Here is an 18,814-nt window from a genome sequence, read left to right on the forward strand (position 1 = left end):
TTTCTAGCCCCTCCTGCCCTCTTCCTCCCGTCCATCCTCCCTGACGCGTATCGTTGCGGTCGGGCCGGCCCAGCTATCGGTAGCTGAAAAAACTTTTTGGAAAAGACCGCGAAGGGCCGAACCAACTCGATTAGGAAGTGCTCCTCTCCCAAATTGAGTTGGTTGGTTCCATAATGGACTGAACCAACTCTATTATTTGGGAGGGGTGAACTTCCTCGCATAGTACAACCCATGCAGAGGCTGCAGTGTCAGAATGCGGAACGTGTGTAGCCCACTTTAAGAGAAGATGGACGAACGTGACAAATGTCAACAAACACAATTCTCGACCGGCCCAGAAGTGAAGCGGCCCACCGGGAACTCTCCCGATTCTCCCGATTACCCACCCCGGGCCTGCTCACAGGGCAGGTAATAGGACCTTGCTGGACAACATACCACCAAATAATAACCCTGGAAAGTAAATAATTACAAATATTGTAAAGACTCAAATTAATACGAAATGTTAATATTTACATGCATCTTTAAATATGGCTATTAGTGGTGGTAAATGATATATTTAGTATGTAATATCCTATTTGACTTTTTGCTTTCTTTTTTAATGGAATTTTATATACAAATAACAATACTTTAAACACAAAATATGATTTGGTAAAGTTTCTTCAGGAATGGAGGATGACAGACCGAAGGTTGTGGTGGGGGCCAATGTAGGAGGTAAACAACTCCTCACCACGTTCTCTCAGAAGAAAGGGGAGTAATAGTTTTGCTCTGGAGTTTGCTGTTGAATTTTTCAGCCAGCTGGAAATCCCATTTTAGTATGCATTTAGCCTGGAAGGGAGTTTGAGTCCTCCCTCTTCCTGTGTGATAAGGATGATCCTTCCATAACAAAGATATGTGTGGAGAAGTGTGATAGGTGAAGCTGGCATGCTGAGGATAAGAGAAGATATGAAATGACCTTGAGTAAAAAAACATGGGAGCCCTGTTGTAAGCTACAGTTAGTGGGTATCATTTTTTTCTTTGTGTAATACAAATGATTAAAATTGTAACGTTACACTGTTTTTAATGTATAACTAATCAGAGATTAGAACTACCACATGGTTTTGAGTCGGCTACACTGCCACGTGTTTGTATTCCCACCTGTCTGTGAACAGATGGAGTCACTTTGACTGTGCCTCAACTGTATGTATTGTAGTGTCTTTAGTGTATGTAAAGTTTAAGAAGACTGAACAGAAAGAACAAAAAACTCAAATACGAATGATGTGTGAGAAATGTGGGATTTTTTCTCTTTCTTTTGCGTACTGTGTTTATAGTCATTTTAGTCACAGCTAACGGAACATGTAAACCCCTTCACACATACACACACCTATGTACAGACAATAAAACAATGGATACCAACAATTCTAATGTCCATTCCATTATCCATACCGCTTATCCTCATTAGGGTTGTGGGGCACTGGAGCCGATCCCAGCTGACATTGGGCGAAGGCAGGGTACATCCTGGACAGGCCGCCAGTCCATCCAGGGCACATATAGAGACAGACAACCACATTCACATTCAAACCTATGGTCAATTTAGAGATCAATTAACCTGCTGCATGTCTTTGGGAGGAAACCGGAGAACCCGGAGGGAACCCACGCTGCCACGGGGAGAACATGCAAACTCCACACAGACGGACCACCCCGACCACGGCCCTCTTGCTGTGAGGCGACAGTGCTAGCCACTACACCACCGTGCAGCCCCATTCTAAATTTAATGAAAAATAAATGAATAAGTAAAATAATGTGGAGGGGAAATTCAAATAAAAATGATTACAAAAATACATATAACCTTGATCAAAATAAAATGTGACGCATTACCAAGTTTCAATGACTTTTTGGCACTTGTATTACGTTTCTTGTAACCGTCCATTATTTTTAAAATGCCACCCATTCTATCAAGAGCACTTCCACCTTACATATTGAGATCAATCACTACAGGTTGTGTTCCACACAATTTTTTTTTTTACTGTAATAGAATCTATAATTCCTGGAACCTCTATCAATATATCTAAATCAATAGGTCTGTGCAACAACAACAAAATGCAGTTGTTCAGATCGCCAACACTTCTTTCAAAAGCTTGGCTTGCAATGATTCTGTATAAAGAATGTATTACAGGTGAAGAAACCTTGAAGGTAGTGGAAATGAAGAAGTGGAGGGTATTTATTTCTCAAACCAATGGGGGCATATCAATGTGTACGAGTTGAAGTGGCTGCAATGGTTACATATTAGGCTACACACTAAATAATACAATTATATTCCAGTCTTGTTCAATTGTCTTTGACGTTTTTAAAAGAAGGGCCCCTCGTGCAAAGAATGCCGTGTTCCGCCCGTGAGTGCGTCACACGCTCGTTTCGTCACTTTCACAACCTCATTTCTCGCGAAATGTTCATCGAGGACCTTAAGTTTCTATTTCGCTGAACACGCCCCTCGCAACAGATTGACAAAAAAAGTGTACCAATAGCAAGCGCTGATCTCTGACCAGCTCGACCAATGAGCTGGTAGCCCTGCGCTCACTCGGAAACTGTTTTACCCGTGACGGGCATTTCGGCTCTTAAGTGCTTTAACGGAAATTGTGTCAAAACCAAAATGGTGCCCGTGTTTGGTTTGAGGAGAACCACTTGGGAGGGATAAGCAGCTATCCAATGAAACAGAGAACTAAGTAAAAACATATCAAGGAAATAACACGCTTGACACGGCAGTTGTTTTGTTTTACGAACGTCGAACAGCGGCTGCAACTTACGTTAGTGGTTACGGAAGCAGAGATAGCGATGCGCCGGTCTTAAATGATCATTTAGTTGACGTTAGTTACGAAAACATTTCCAAGTGGACTCTGTCTGACAGCAGAAAGTGAGGTAAGCAAATATTACGTTACTAAAGGGACCTGTCTACGCTGCTGAAGGACAGTTCGTCCAAAACAAGCTTACGTAACATACAAATAAAGTAACATTATATTCGCTCTCAACCTTCAATGGCTTGTTTAAAAAGATAATAATACAATTTGTAGACACGTCACATGTTCATAGTCGTATAACGTCAGTTAGTCACAGGGTTCGCCCTTTACTCCTTCTGCTGTTCATTACAGACTTATTTGAACCTGTCACTTGTGAATGCAATGGCGCTGTTAATCAAACGTGGCTCGTTGTCTGTGTGTTGGTGTTTCTTTAGGATGGCTCAGTGGGAGCGACTGATGGGCCTGCCTGATGCCTACACACAGCAGCTGCATGAGCTCTACAACAGGGATGCTTTGCCTATGGATGTGAGGCACTACCTGTCAGTCTGGATAGAGAAGCAGGAGTGGTAATTGAGGCAGCACTCTCATCTCTTTTGCCCCTGATAGCTTTCAACCCATATTCTACCATTCAAAGATGACATTACACTGTTTGTAAAACTCTGACTATTTGTGTCTTGTTGTTTTTGTTCTTTAGGGAACGAGCAGCACAGGACCATGATTTGGCCATGGCGCTGTTCCAGGTCCTGCTGGAGAATCTGGATATACAACACAGCCGCTTTGTCCAGGAGGAGTCTTTCTTGATGAAGCACAACATTAGACGCTATAAACAGAACTTTCAGGTTTGTCTCGGTTGTATCAATCGTATCTTTATTTTAGGACAATAATGATGGCTTAGACTCGGATATCCATCGACGGTCGACCTCACTCTCCTTGCAGATATACCTGGAGGATCCTTGTGGCTTGGCAAACACAATCCTCTGGTTCTTGGGAAAAGAAAAAGAAATCCTGAAAAGTGCTGATCTGGTTGAGCAGGTATGGGTAACATTTAAATTATTTATAGTGACATAGTAAATGAGACACACCCTGCTGAGCAGACAACATTTCAATGAACTGCATATGCACTCATAACAATTGCACATATATTGCTAAAAAAAAAAAGATTCCAGTTGTCAACTGATATTTTATATAAACTTAAAAAGTTGACTCAAAGGCCAGTCACCAAAAGTGGATATGCTGTGATAACTGTTATTGAATTAATTACATTTATAAGGCTATGTTCATTGTGTCCAATAAGATAATTTGTATTAAGTTGTTCTGAAAAAAATGTCTTTGCAGTTATTTAAAAAGTGTAAACATGTACTGAAAATAAGCTTCAGGACTATGTGTTTTTCCACTAAGCTGTGATATTGTTATTTACTGCCACTTTCACTCACATTCTTTGCACTGAATAAACGTTACCCAGTTTCAAATGAGAAAGACTCTTTATCTCTATACCTGCTCCTTCTGCTCCTTTGCTTTTCTCAGGTTGAGTGCTTGCATGTAGCGCCAGAAGCCATGGAGATGACCAGCCAGCAGGACCTTGAACGCAAAATGGCTGGCCTTCGGAATGAAGTGCAGGTGCAGATTATGTTGCTTTATGCCATTGTGTTGTGCTTTGTAATTTAAATATATCACCATTAATTATTTTTGTTCTCTGGACTTTCGGGATATAGTGCATTGAACATACAATGTTTTGTCTGGAGGAGCAGCAAGACGAGTTTCAATTTAAAGTCCAAACCTATAAAATGGAAGGTAAGCAGATTCAAAAGTTCTGGTTAAATTTCCGTGCTGTGACAATGTTCTCTTAGGATGAGTTATAAAGTGCCTGAATCACATCTATATGTTCTCTTTTGTTTTGTTTTGTATGGAAACTGTGATCCCGCTGTGGAAACGTTTATGCAGCTGTGGTAGATGAGGCGGTGAAGAAGGAACAAATTCAAGTTTTTCAGTTGCATATAAACAGACTGGATGAATGTAGAAAGGTATGCATTATTTTTAATTAACACCTTCATCTCTCATTAGTCCAATTATTTTCCCAATTCAAAAATAATACTAATAATTTTTTTGTCTTCTTAGAGCACACTGTCGAACCTAAATAAGCTCCTCGACAGGACTGATGAATTGATCGATATATTGGTGAAAAAGGAGCTGGTGGAGTGGCAGCGGAGGCAGCAGAAGGCCTGCATTGGCGCTCCAGACAATGTTCTTCTGGACCAGCTAGAGAAGTGGTATGTTCATCTCCACCTGGTTCACATCAGTTTTAATCTTTAAGGTTTTACTGTAACAATTATATCAATTTAAAGGTTAAATGTGAGACTTTCCCAATCTCACCACCACTATATCACATTTGTTGTAGGGCTCTCCTCAACTAAAGAAATTCCTAGTTCATGAGCACTCATACGATTTGTTCGCCTAATCAATTACTTGATTTACTCGAGATCTGTAAAACTCAGTTCCTCTTCAAAGAATAACACCAACTCCTGTGTTAACCAGAGATGTGCTTACACGTTTTTGGGAAATATGTTATTCAGCATGAAAAACGACTGACTGACTCAAATAAATCTTAGTTGACTCGACCAAAAGGATCGACTACTCGGTGCGGCGGGAGCAGCTCTAATTCATGGTCTTTAGTTGTCTGTTTTTCTTCTTATTCTCTTTTTTCTTCTTTTCTTTAAGACTTGTGTGGACATCATCACGTTCACTCTTCTCTTCTTGTTTTGTAGGTTCACCTGTGTGGCAGGGTATCTGTTCCAGGTGCGGGAGTTTTTTGGTAAACTGGATGAGCTGGGAGAAAAATTGACCTATGACAATGACCCTGTGAAAGCCCAAAAACCCACGATGCAGAAGAGAGCAGATACTCTTCTGAAAGACTTACTCAAGAGGTCTCACTTTTAGGACACACTTTCATTCACTGTCTTGCTCTCGTGTGATTTTATTGTTCAATTTCATGACATTATTGTCAAACTGTTTCTTGAAGTTCCTTTGTGGTGGAGACCCAGCCCTCCATGCCTCAGGGAAAAGGACCCCTGGTGCTGCGCACAAACGTCCAGTTCTCCGTCAAGACCAGGTCAGTGTGCCACTCCAGGCAATCACCACATTGCTATGTAGTTATTTTAATTACATTTTAGTATAGGTTTGACTTAATCTACTTACATACTTTTCAGTACATTCCGACCAATGCCTTCATGTATTGTGCTAATCAGCATCAGTTTTCATAACTACATATGCAGCGATTAGTATGCTAGTTGTGCATGTTGGACCACTGACCTGTCTACCTGTAACAAACCAAAGGGTTGCAGTGGAGCTCAACTCACCTAAACTCAATTTACTGGCTGTAGTGGGTTTTAATTCACCACATGCATATTACAGCAATTTGGATCTCATAAGACCATGAGAACAATGATCATTTCATGCTTTTCTCCAAAGCTTTCTGTTATCCGAAATGTGACCTTGAGCTTTCAAACTCATTTTGTAACTATGAGAGTGTTCCTCTTTTCATTTTTTAATTATTTTATTATGAAGGATCTTCAATGCAGGATTAGTAGGATTTTCTTACATCAAATTAAATAAACTCGGAATCTCTCTCAATCTTAGAGTGTTTGAGTGTCTGTATCTGCAGATAATACTGCCTGTATTATCTTATTGAACAAATAATTTACCAGGTGCCAGATGAAGAGGAAGCTACAGTTTTTTATTTTTGTTTAATATAGTGAGGCAAAACGTAAAACAATCAAAGGGGGAGTGAATCTGGGTTTGACTTCAACCCACTAGCCAACACCCTAACCGCAGTCGGTGTGCTTCTGGTGTCTTTGAGCCTAGAAAAAGAGTTCCAAAAACAGTCAAAACCTACTCATTCAGCCTTTCAATTTTTCTGAAATCTTACATCTGATTGAATATTTCCAGGCTTCTGGTTAAGTTCCCTGAGCTGAACCACTCTATGAAAGTGAGTGTGTCCATGGACAGGTGAGGTTCCTTTAGTTTGACTTACTTTTTTTTAAAAAAAATTTTTTTTTTTTTCCCCCAAAAACCCACCCCCCAAAAAAAAAAATTTTTTTTTTTTTTCCCCCCTTTTTTTTTTTTTTTTTTTGGGGGCCCCCCAAAAAGGGGGGGGCCCATTTTTTTTTTTTTGGTTTTTGGGGAAAATTTTTAAAAATTTTTTTGGGGGGTAAAAAAAAAAACCCCCCCCCAAAAAATTTTTTTTTCAAAAACCCCCCCGGGGGGGGGGGGCCGGGGGAAAAAGGGAATTTAAAAATTTTTTTTGTTAATTTTTTTTAAAAAAAAAAAATTTTTGTTTAAAAAAATTTTAAAATTTTTTAAAATTTTGGGTTAAAAATTTTTTTTTAAAAAATTTAAAATTTTTTTAAATTTTTTTGGAAAAAAAAAAAAAATTTTTTAAAAAATTAAAATTTTTTTTTTTATTTTTTTTTAAAAGGGGAAAAAAAAAAAAATTTTTAAAAGGGGGGGGCCCCCAAAACCCCCCCTTTTTTTTTTTTCCTTAAAAAAAAAAATTTTTTTTAAAAAAAATTTTCAAAAAAATTTTTTTTGGGTTTTTTGGGTTCCCTTTTTTCCCCAAAAAGGGGGTTTCCATTTTTTTTTTTTAAAAAAGGGGGTTTTTTTCCTTTTTTTTCCCTTTTTTTTTTTTTTTTTTAAAAAAAAAAAAAATTTTTTTTAAAATTTAAATTTTTTTCCCCTTTTTTTTTTTTAAAAAAAAAAATTTTTTTTAAGTTTCCCCCCCCAAAAAAAAGGGGTTTTTAAAAAGGGGGGGGGGCCCCTTTTTAAAAGGGGGGGTTTGAAAAAAAAATTAAAAAAAAACCCCAAAAAAAAAAAATTTTAATTTTTTTTTTTGGGGGGAAAAATTTGTTCCCAAAAATTTTTCCCAATTGGGGTTTTTTTTAAAATTTTTTTTTTTTTCCCCTTTTTTGGGGTTTGGGGGGGCCTTGGGGGGCCAAAAAGGGGGGGGTTTTTTCCGGTTTTTGGGGTTTTTTTTTTTCCAAAAAGGGTTTTTAAAAAAAAAATTTTTTGGGGTTTTTCCCGGGGGGGGAAAAAAAATTTACTTCAATTTTAAAAAAAACCGGGGGGTTTTTTTTTCCCCCTTTTTTTTTTTTAAAAATTTTTTTTTTAGATTTTTTTTCCATTTTTTTCTTTTTTTTTCCCCCTAAAAAAAAAAAAAAACCCCCCCATTTTTTTTTAAAAAAAGGGGGGGGTTTTTTTAAAAAAACCCGGGGGCCAAAACCCCCAAATTAAATTTTTTTAATTTCCCCTTTTTTTTTTTTTTTTTGGGGTTTTTTAAAATTTTTTTTCCCCCCCTTTTTTTAAGGGGGTTTTTTTTAAAAGGGGGGGGGGTTTTTCCCCTTTTTTTGGGGGTTTTTTGGTTGTTTTTTTTTTTTTTTAAAAGGGGGATTTTTTTAAAAATTTTTTTTTTTTAAACCCTTTTTGGGGGGGGGGGGAAAAAAAAAAACCCCCAAAAAAAAACCAAAAAAAAAATTTTAAAAGGGGTTTTTTTTAACCCCCCCCAAAAAAAAAAAATTTTTTTTTTTTTTAAAAAAAAAAAAATTTTTTGTTTTTTAAAAATTTTAAAAAAAAAAACCCCAAAAATTTTTTTTTTAAAATTTTTAAATTTTTTTAAAAAAAAAAAAAAAAAAATTTTTTTTTTTAAAAAATTTAAAAAATTTTTTTTTTGGGGTTTTTAATTTTTTTTTTTTTTTTGGGGGGGTTTAAAATTTTTTTTTTTTCCCGGGGGCCCCTTTCCCAAATGGGGGGTTTTGGGGGGTTTTTTTTTTTAAAATTTTTTAAAACCCCCCCTTTGGTTTTTTCTTTTTTTTTTCCCCCCCAAAAATTTTTTTAAAAATTTTTAAAAATTTTTTTTAAAAAATTTTTGTTTTCCCCAATTTTTTTCCCCCAAAAAAAAAAAAAAACCCCCCAAAACCTAAAAAAAAAAACCCCCAAAAAAAAAACCCCCCCCCAAAAATTCCTTTCCTTCCCCTTTTTTTTTTTAAAAAATTAAAAATTTTTGGGAAAAATTCCGGGATTTTTTTTTCCCCCCGGGGGCCCCCCAAAAACCCAAAAAAAACCCCCTTTTTTTTTTCCCCCCCCCGCCCAAAAAAATTAAAAAAAAAAAAAACCCCCAAAACCCCAAAAAAAAAAACCCCCGGGGTTTTGGGGGAACCCCCCAAAAACCCCCCAAAAAAAAGGGGGGGGGCCCCCCCCTTTTTTTAAAAAATTTTTTTTTTTAAAAAAGGGGGGGGCCCCCCCCCCCCCCCCCCTTTTTTTTTCCTCTTTTTTGGGGAAAAAAAAATTTTTTTAAAAAAAAAAAAAGGGGGGGCCCCCGGGTTTTTAAAACCCGGGGAGGGGGGGGGTTTTTTTCCAAAAATTTTAAAAAAAAAAGGGGGGAAAAAAAATTTTTTTTTTTTTTTTGGGGGTTTGGGGGGGGGTTTTTTTTTAAAAAAAAAAGGGGGGTTTTTTTTGGGTTAAAAAAAAAAAATTTTTTGGGGGGGCCCTTTTTTGGGGGGCCCCCCGGGGGGTTTTGGGTTTTTTTTAAAAATTTTTTTTAAAAAAAAAAAAACCCCCTTTTTAAAATTTTTTTTTGGGGGGGAAAAAAAAAAAAAAGGGTTTTGGAAAAAAAAAAAGGGGGAAAAGGGGGGGAAAAAACCCCCCAAAAACCTTTTTTTTTTCCCCCCAAAAAAGGCCAAGGTTTTTTTAAAAAAAACCCCCCCGGGGGGAAAAAAACCCCCCCTTTTTTTCCCCCCTTTTTAAAAATTTTTGGGAAAAAATTTTAAAAAAAAAAAACCCTTTTTTTTCCCCCCTTTTTTTTTTTTTGGGGGAAATTTTTTTTTTTTTCCCCCCTTTTTTTTTAAAATTTTAAAAAAATTTTTTTTTTTTAAAAAAAAATTTTTTTTTTTTTTAAAAAAAGGGGTTTTTTTTTTTGGGGAAAATTTTTTTTAAAAAAATTTTTTTTAAAAAAAACCCCTTTTTTTTTTTAAAAAAAAATTTGTTTTTTTTTTTTTTTTTTCCCCCCCCCAAAAATTTTTGGGGGAAAAAAAATTTTTTTTTGGGAAAAAAAAAAAACCCCGGGGGGGGGGGTTTTTTTTGGGGTTGGAAATTTTTTTGGGGGAAAAAAAAGGGGGGTTTAAAAAACCTTAAAAGGCCAAAAAAAGGGGGGGCCCCCCCCCCCGGGGGGGGGGGGGGGGGGGCCCCCCCCATCCCCTTTAAAAAATTTCCCCCCCCCCGGGGGGGGTTTTTTTTTGGGGGGGGGGGGGGGGGGTTAATTTTTTTTTAAAAAAATTTTTAAAAAAAAAAAATTTTTTTTCCCCCCCCCCCCCCGGCCAAAAACCTTAAAAACCCCGGGGGGGGGAAAAAAAAGGGGGGGGAAAAAACCCTTTAAAGAGGAAGGGGGCAAAAAAAAAAAAAAAGGGGGAAAAAATTGGGTTTTAAAAAACCCCAAATAAACCGGCCCCCCCAAAAACCTAAAAAAAGGGGGGGGGAAAAGCCCTTAAAAAATTTAACCCCCTTTTTTGGGGGGGGAAAAAAAAACCCAAAAAAAAATTTTTTTAAAAAAAATTTTTTTTTAAAAGGGAAAAAAAAAGGGGGGGGGGGGGAAAATTTTTTTTGGGGGGGGGGAAAAAGGGGGCCCCTTTTTCCCCCCTTTTTTTAATTTTTCCCAAAATTTTTCCCCCTTTTTTTCCCCCCCTTTTTTTTGGGGTTTTTTCCCGGCCCCCCTCTTTTTTTTTAAAAAAGGGGGAAAAAAGGGGGGTTTTCCAAAAAGGCCAAATTTTTTTAAGGGCTTTTTTAAAAATTTTTTAAAAAAATTTTAAAATTTTTTATTTTTTTTTTAAAAAAAAAAAAAAAAAATTTTTTTTTTTGGGGAAAAACCCCCTTTTGGGGCCCAAACCTGTATTAGACACCTCAACTATCATGCATCTGTTACTTCAAGAAATTCTATACAACTGACCATGTAAGCAAAGTACATTGTTCAGACTGCACATCGCTTATTGTTTCAATGTCCCTTTGTGGTTACTTTACTGTTGCCACCTGCAGCTTGTGATGCATTGATCTGACACATAGTACTTCCTCCTTTAAGTTCTATGCTTTCATGTTAACCTGCTCATTCAAATCCAAATTCATGTGTATCGCCAATAAAAGGGAAATGATTAATTTCATGTGTCGTTGACTGAAATGTTGTACATTCACCGTGAGAAATAGATTTTTTTAAAAAGCATTCATTGTTTAAATAAAAACCCAAATATCTGGTATTGAGATTTTTGCTTCTTTCGTAACTCTTAAACCAACCAAGTCTCAGCAAACATCATGATAACCATAATAACCTGTGGAGGCTCAACTGTCATCACTCGCGTGGCCATTGAGAAGGACCTGTTACTGGAATTAGCGCACAGTTAAACTACAACGCGTCATAATATCCTGTAGCTATGGCGTCACAATGAGGTTGTTCAGCTGTAGTAAGATGGCACAGAAACTGCACTAAAGACCAGATCACATGACCACGGCATATCTTTTGTCTTGTACTATCAGCATGTGAGGAGCATGTGATGGTCCATGCCTATGTCATCATACAAGTGGGTTGCCAGCTATTTGTCCCTGTGTCCCTGAAGGGGTCACAGAACATGCAGGACGGCTCGCATGGACTGCTGGTTTATGCCTGGTTATGTCTAGGTTTGCTCTTCCTTTTGTTTTGCTCACCCCAGCCCACACTTCATAATACTTCTGCATTCACGTTTACATCCCTGATGTTACTGACTGACACACTGAACAATGGTAGTCTTTTCTTTACCCCATTATAATAAATACCCTTTAGTTTACCATCATTCACTGTCCTTTCCCATAGTTACCATCGCCTCAGACCGGTGTGTGACAGACACATAACTTCCTGAATAACTCATGTAAGACATGTTGTGTTACAAAAGAATATCCTGTGCTGATTCTGTAACATGGGTGGTTTCTCATATGATGTAATAGACACCTAGTGGTGATGGCTGGCTAATTCAACATTCTGAATACAACAATGGGGATTATGCATTACGAAATATAATTTATTCCATTCATAAAATTACACATAAAGTGATATTGTACATTTTTGTCAAAAAACAAACAAGAATATAGTAAAACATGGAGGTTGTGAAATAATAGAGTATAGCATTTTTGTCATTCAACTTAACAAGGGATGCATTTATCTAATTTATACAGGTATGAATACAGATACCTGAGCTTCGTGTATCAGCATGCCGAGTGTCAATACCGGTACCAGTGCCTAATCATGAAGCTGTATGCCTCAACAGTGTGGAAGCATGTGTAAAGCTACATCAGGCTTGACTTAAACATTGCTTTCCTCACTTTGTAAAACAAAATATAACATATTTATATATATATATTTGCTGAATTGTTATATATTCAAATAATTGTTCCTGATACCAGATTGCCCCATATAACCAATATCTGATCTAATATCTGAGCTATTGTGTCAGTATCTGACTGATATCCAATGTCAGTATTGGTGCATTTCTAAATGCAACCAACAAGTTGATAGCGGTACTATTGTCTGTGTTGTTTCAAGTGAATACTATTTCTCTGGGTTTACATCAGGCATGTTTAAGCTCCAGGAGTTTAGGATCTGAGAGGTGACCACTAGGTCCAGAGGCAGGTAAATGGTGCAACAGCCCTGTTGAGCAACAAATGGTAGGCCCGTCGAAACTGCCGGTTCATGACAGCATAGAGCACAGGGTTGATGCAGCTGTTCAGCCAGGTGAGGTTTGAACAGAACATGTGCAGTAACTGCGGGGCACGGTTGTGTTTGTCGGCGATGTTGAGCAACAGGTAGGGGACAAAGCAGAACACAAAACACAGAAAAACAATGAAGCACATACGTTACACGCTTGAATTCATCATCATCATCTCCTGAAGTTCCTGGGGTGGAGGAGGGTGCTGCAGTGGTGGGAGCAGGTGAGGATAAAGGTGATGTCTGGACGACATCAGGGGGAGACTTGATTGCTGATGAACTTCTGAGGGCCATGGCAGACCTCTGGACAGATTCTGAGGATGTTTCACGAGTGATCTCCTCCGTCTGTTTGCCTCTATCCTCCTGGCTGCTCACCTCACAGCTACATGTCTTTGTCACGCCACTCTCGACACCACTATCATCAGTCCCTTGTGCTAAAGAAGATGGTTTCTTTCTGGAGGACCGGCGGCTTGGCCTGTAGCGGAGCAGAGCTTGTGCTGCAATCTGGACACGTTTGTAAATGAGGAGGTAGAAAAACCCAACACAGCCCAGACCACCAAAAAGGTAAAAAAAGAGAAGGATGGTGCTGTAGGGGCGACCTCTGGTGCGATGGATGCCGCATGTGCACACCTGTGGCACGAACACATAAACAGGCCAGAGTGGGCCAAAGCTGGCCAGGCCCAGGACCCACGTTGAGACCAGGAGTGATGTAAGACCCCAGTCAGAGAAGACACGGTCAAACACAGCCCTTTTTGTGACCAGGAGATATCGGCTTACTGCCACCAGACAGAGGCTCATAATGGAGACAGAGTTAGAGAGGAAGAGGAGCAGGCCGAAGATACTGCACCAGAGCTGACCACTGCGCCATCTGAGGTGTAGATAGGAGTCAACTGATATGGGCTGCAATATGCTGCAGTACAGGAGATCAGCTATAGCCAAGTTGACGATGAGCACATTGAAGCGAGTCCTCAGACGTGAGTCTATGGCGAAAGCCAGAATGGTCATCAGGTTCCCCACCGTACCGATGATGGTCACAACACATCCCCAGGCCACAGCAAAGTACCGGTAACCGACGACTGAAGGACTGTAGCAGGAGAAGAGGCCGTCTTCTGTTTGGTTTGAGTGGTTCATCATCATTCTGTCACCTAACAGGATTCAGATTGAAAGTTATCTTCTTTGTGATGCCCACCCTTCTTTGTGGTATCAACTGTGCCACGGGTAAAAACAGAAGTTATAAATGGCCGGGATAGTTCACCTCTTCCTATTTAATAAAGGCTTATTTCTAACTATTCTTCTATCTAACTTTTTTTCCTGCAGTTTTAGGATAATTAATAGTAATGTAATGCAGAACTGAAATACATAATAAATCATCATTGGCCATTTTAAGCATTATATGTAGAGGCTGAATTACACATATAGATTATGACTCAAACAATAAAACATTGCAGAAAATAAAGCATGCTTGTAATGTGAAACAGACAATATATTATTATAACACATACAGTTAAAAACATCCACGGGATTTAAGATAAATGGATATATTCAATAATATATATATGTATATATATATATATATTTTTTTTTTAAAGAATCATGAATTTCTCACCCTGAAATCTAGAGATTTCTGTCAGTCTGTGCAGGGATCCAGTGCGCTGAATGTCTGTCTTCCTGTTGATGTTACATTTTATGTGAATCCTCTTGCTTAAGTTCCGTCCTTAATGAAATGCTACAACGTGGGGTTTTCCTGTTCATGTTTACATAAGGTAAGCCAGATCTTGTGTCGTTCCATTAACTTTTTTCCAATGGAATAACCAAATGTTGAAAATATGAATTGTACTAGGGATTTATTTTTAAACATTTACATTAAATCTTAAATTTGTTATGTATTGCTTATATATACATAAGTCACTTATAACTAGGGACTGTATCTCCAAAAAAGAATAGGACTTTCGCCTCAGCAGATCAACTATTTTGCACAACACATGTAGTGGAGTATGTGTTGTCTACTCACATCAACAAATATTAGAGTAACTGTACAACTAAAATACTTTGTAATGTATGATATATATATATATATATATATATAAATCTTTACTCAAACTACTCAAGAATCCTTGTGACACATTTCTGAAAGTGAAACAAGTTTGTGTTTGTGGTCAGCTCAAATGTATTTGTGGAGGCAAATATCACACAGGCCCAGCATACAGGCTAATCTGAAACATCACGTTAATGTTACCGAATGTTAATGTTTCGGTCACGATAATGGACTGGGCGCACAAGGTCATTCCTTTAGCAAAAATGTGCATGCAATGCACATACCTGGTGCCTTGTCCCTCTGTGCTGATCCATCAAGACACAGACCTACCCAGTGGAGTGGTGGTCGGGGTGCAGTTGAGAAAACATGGCTCACCATTTGTATTAAATCATTTCAAGGTATAGAAAGCTATATAGACACATACAGTCATTATTGTGATTGGCACATGGGTATTGTGGGTTATTCGGCAAATAATCTTGGAAGTCATCAAGGAAACCATTTGAGTGGTGATGTTAACTAAAGTTACACTGAAGATATTTTATTTTATTAAGAATAAATGCTTGAAGACACACCTTTTACAATTCTCCTTCTGCACTTGGACTTCCTGTTTCTGTCACACGGTTACAAATAAACCATTCTGTCGCAGTCAAAGTGGAAAATTCTAGACAAACTTAAAATGCAGAACAGGAACTAAAATGGTCAGAGACTAATTTCATTCCCACAAAATCTAAAGTTGTAGGATAGATGTTGTGAGTCAAATTAAACTGAGATGAGAGGGTATCCCATATGGCTGGAACTGATGAACATGGTGTTTTCTGTGGGTTTTATTGTACCATCACACATCTACACCCACCAAGTGGCAGTGAAGCACCTGCTGCAGTTTCTTAAACAGCAAATGCTGAGGAAGTATAGAAATCACAAGAGCCACGTAGCTGGTTCAGGGAAGGGGTCTTGCAATATACAGGTATTGATTTATAACCATGATATTTCAAAATGCAATATCAATATAATTTTAAGAATACACATATGATCATCATAATCCAGCACCTCTTAAACCACGTTATACAGGCAACTGAGCAAAGGAGCAAGTGGAGCAGCTGCCCCTCCACTATTAGACTCGGGGGTCCATCTTGTGTTTCAGGAAGAAATTACATTTTTAATCTTTAAGCCATTTTCTCAGATGAATTCTGGACAGCCCTCGGTCGTCTGCGATGACACCCGAGATCCACCCGACCCCGTCTTGAAACGAGGACCCTGTCCAGTTTACCATGCATTCATATCTGTACAACCAATGAGTTTATAATGACATTATTTATTAAGCATTCAATTGTAAATAAGAACACAACATTGTTTTAAAAGGGAGCAAAAGTTTACTATAGATTCGCAAATATATATAATATCAATGAAGAGGACAGAGTCAGTCCTCACCTGAGCCCTGCAGATGTTGAGGTTAGGGATTTATGTGTTTTTTCATTCCATATAAACAGTAAATTTCTCACTGGGATTTTTTTGTCAATGTGCTAAAATATAATAATTATTATAATAATAATAATGTATTTTTTGCATCCTCTACAGGTCATATCTGCACCTGTTAATCTTGATCTTCAGCTGGATACAGATGACACAACCGACCAGGTTAGCTTACCGACCATACTGGAGGGGTGTTTTAAGATTGCCAGCAAGCCTTATTGAAAAAAAGATGTTTTATAAATCATGAAGACTTAGTTAAATCATCAATATTTCCACAGTTCTACAGCCAACATATGTCCTTTGAATTATATCGGAAAAAGGGAAATCAAAATAATGTAAATATACTTTGACAAGTTTAATTAAAGGCTGTAGTAATGTTCGTAAAGTATAAAGTAAAAAGTGAAAGTAATTCAAAATGGTCTCTTTTAATTACTTTTTGGTCATGGAAATAGAATTAATGGAACCTCTCCCAAGAATACTTGGGCAGGATTAGACAACAATCTTTACCATCATAGGCTGTTGCATCACAAACCTAGTGTCATCCGAATGATGGAGACCATTAGTTCTACGAATTGGAAAATCTAATTGTCATAATCTAACATTTTTGCGAAGGTCTTATTTCATACTAAAAAGTTGTAGTAGATAATTTTTCATAAAAAACAATAACATTAATTTGTAGCACATTCACTGAAAATGGAAATCACAATAACACAGGATTTCAAATCTACATGGCATGATTAGGCTACAACCTCTGCTGCAGGTAAAGGGAGGTGGGGCTTATAAAAAATAAATAATCTGTCTTATTTCAAAGCCAGATAATAATTCACTCTATTTCGGTGAGATAGTCACTAAAATGAGAATTGCTGGTCCATCATGTGAGCCTTATCGGGTAACGCTAACTATTTTTACGTTTTCTGAGTGTACAACGACATTGCATTCGTATACGTTACTTTAAATAATCAAGACATGCAACATTTTCTCAGGTACACAAGGTTTGTTTAGTCCATAAAAAAAACCTCTAAATCCTTCATGTGTCCATGAAAACCCCCTGTCTAATGTCTATTTGGGTTGCGTTAACTTGTGTTAGTGTGTGTGGGGGACGGTGAAGGGTCTGGTTTGAAATGGTGCCTCGCATTATATACAGTATTTGCCTCCGGGTTCACATGATTGGCTCAATAAAAAAAATTACCCACTTATATAAACATTTCTACATAGCATTACCAGTTTTGCAGGCACCATGGATTTTCCAATATGTTTAAAAGGGGGTGAGGGTTGTTCAGTTTTGTTGTAGCCTACAACCTCACTGCCTCCAATTCCTTCAAATGCACTTATGAATGTGTGTTTTCTTTTGTTTTGTAGCTAATATCTTCATCTGGTCACTTTCTCCTAACTTCTTAGCTGCAACCAAGAGATGTGGCTTCCTCACCTGAAGGCAGTGTTTATGGACTCGATTCAGATCTGGAAGATCTTGGAGAGGATGAACCAGTGAGAGAGACATGTTTTCACAAAGACATGGACTCAGTGCTCATGTCAGCAGGTACAACAACGAAGGCTGAAGCACTGATCATGATAATGAGTCATGCAGCAAGGCACAATATAACAGGGACACAACTTGATGATTTATTAAAACTCATAAATACTCTGTTTGGCAAAGAGGTGCTACCAAGATCAAAATATTTGTTCAACAAGGTCTTTCAAAACAACTCAGACAGCGTGGAGTTTCACTACTATTGCAAAACCTGTAAAGTATATATTGGCACAAAGGGAGACATAAAAGACAAAAACATTTCACAGTGTTCAATTTGTACTACTTCTGTTGAAATTGATTCAATGAACAGTTCAAGTTTCTTTATCAACATACCAATTGCACCTCAAATTCAGACACTTTTAGAAACTCCTCAGATTCAAGACAACTTGAGCTACAGACACCAAAGGCCACAAAATGATCATGTGATCTCTGACATCTTTGATGGCGAAAAGTATCAAAACTTATCAAACCAGGTGGAATTCTGTCAGATCCAAACAATGTGTCGTTTAATTTCAATTCTGATGGCTCACCTGTGTTCAAGTCTTCCAGATTTTCAATATGGCCAATACAGCTGCATTTAAACGAGCTTCCTCCCAAAATGAGATTTAACAATGTAGTACTTGCAGGTCTGTGGTTTGGGGCTCAAGAGCCTGTCATGTCCATCTTTCTCAGACCTTTTGTTGAACAGGCCAAAACACTGGCATCCAAAGGTGTGTGCTGGAGAAAAAATGGAAACTGTGTAAATAGTAAAGTTGTTGGACTATGTTGTTGTGTGGACTCAAAGGCAAGACCAACCATGCAAAACACAACACAGTTTAATGGGTACTTTGGTTGTGGTTTCTGTTTACATCCTGGAACTCTTGTAGAGAAAACAGTGAAGTATACTGTGACTGCGACTGAATATCCTGACAGAGAAGCAAAACAAGTGCTGGCAGATATGGAGCAGGCAGTAGCACAAAACAAAAGTGTCAGAGGTGTGAAAGGTCCATCGCCACTCATCAACATGCCTTATTTTGATATAGTGTGGGGCTTTGTTCCAGACTATATGCATGCTGTGTTACTTGGTGTCATCAGACAACTCACAGAGCTCCTTCTAAACAACAGTGACCAACCCTACTACATTGGGAATGGCTCCACTATGAGGGTGCTAGAAAAAAGAATGAAGGACATAAAGCCACCACACCTGATAACTCGACTACCCAGACCTCTTGCAGAGCTCAGGCAGTGGAAAGCCTCCGAGTGGAGAACAT

The 18,814-nt window shown here is 38.1% G+C and overlaps 2 protein-coding genes and 2 long non-coding RNA genes across 4 annotated transcripts; 2 read left to right on the forward strand and 2 right to left on the reverse strand.

Moving 5' to 3' along the window:
• Window positions 1-2,664: 2,664 nt before the first annotated feature.
• On the forward strand, window positions 2,665-6,777 carry LOC130209092 (signal transducer and activator of transcription 1-alpha/beta-like). The gene is made up of 11 exons (XM_056438656.1): window positions 2,665-2,886; window positions 3,200-3,331; window positions 3,460-3,604; window positions 3,702-3,797; window positions 4,290-4,382; window positions 4,478-4,556; window positions 4,707-4,786; window positions 4,881-5,032; window positions 5,528-5,686; window positions 5,782-5,871; window positions 6,708-6,777. Exons 2-11 carry the CDS (start codon window positions 3,201-3,203, stop codon window positions 6,769-6,771), a joined length of 1,089 nt encoding a protein of 362 aa, XP_056294631.1. The 5' UTR covers window positions 2,665-2,886; window position 3,200; the 3' UTR covers window positions 6,772-6,777.
• Window positions 6,778-11,825: 5,048 nt separating this feature from the next.
• LOC130209090 (G-protein coupled receptor 84-like) lies at window positions 11,826-13,938 on the reverse strand. Its single transcript, XM_056438654.1, is given in 2 exon segments — window positions 11,826-12,681; window positions 12,683-13,938. Coding segments are annotated over 2 exon segments (1,227 nt in total). The 5' UTR covers window positions 13,669-13,938; the 3' UTR covers window positions 11,826-12,440.
• A 2,038-nt stretch (window positions 13,939-15,976) lies between these two features.
• LOC130209095 (uncharacterized) lies at window positions 15,977-18,027 on the forward strand. Its single transcript, XR_008834536.1, has 3 exons — window positions 15,977-16,015; window positions 16,142-16,201; window positions 17,435-18,027. It is a non-coding gene; the product is annotated as an uncharacterized LOC130209095 (long non-coding RNA).
• LOC130209094 (uncharacterized) lies at window positions 16,165-18,325 on the reverse strand. The gene is made up of 3 exons (XR_008834535.1): window positions 18,095-18,325; window positions 17,463-17,503; window positions 16,165-16,250 (listed from the first exon to the last, which is right to left on the reverse strand). It is a non-coding gene; the product is annotated as an uncharacterized LOC130209094 (long non-coding RNA).
• Between the last annotated feature and the right edge of the window lie 489 nt (window positions 18,326-18,814).

This window comes from Pseudoliparis swirei, chromosome 18 (assembly GCF_029220125.1).
Source record: "Pseudoliparis swirei isolate HS2019 ecotype Mariana Trench chromosome 18, NWPU_hadal_v1, whole genome shotgun sequence".
NCBI lineage: Eukaryota > Metazoa > Chordata > Actinopteri > Perciformes > Liparidae > Pseudoliparis > Pseudoliparis swirei.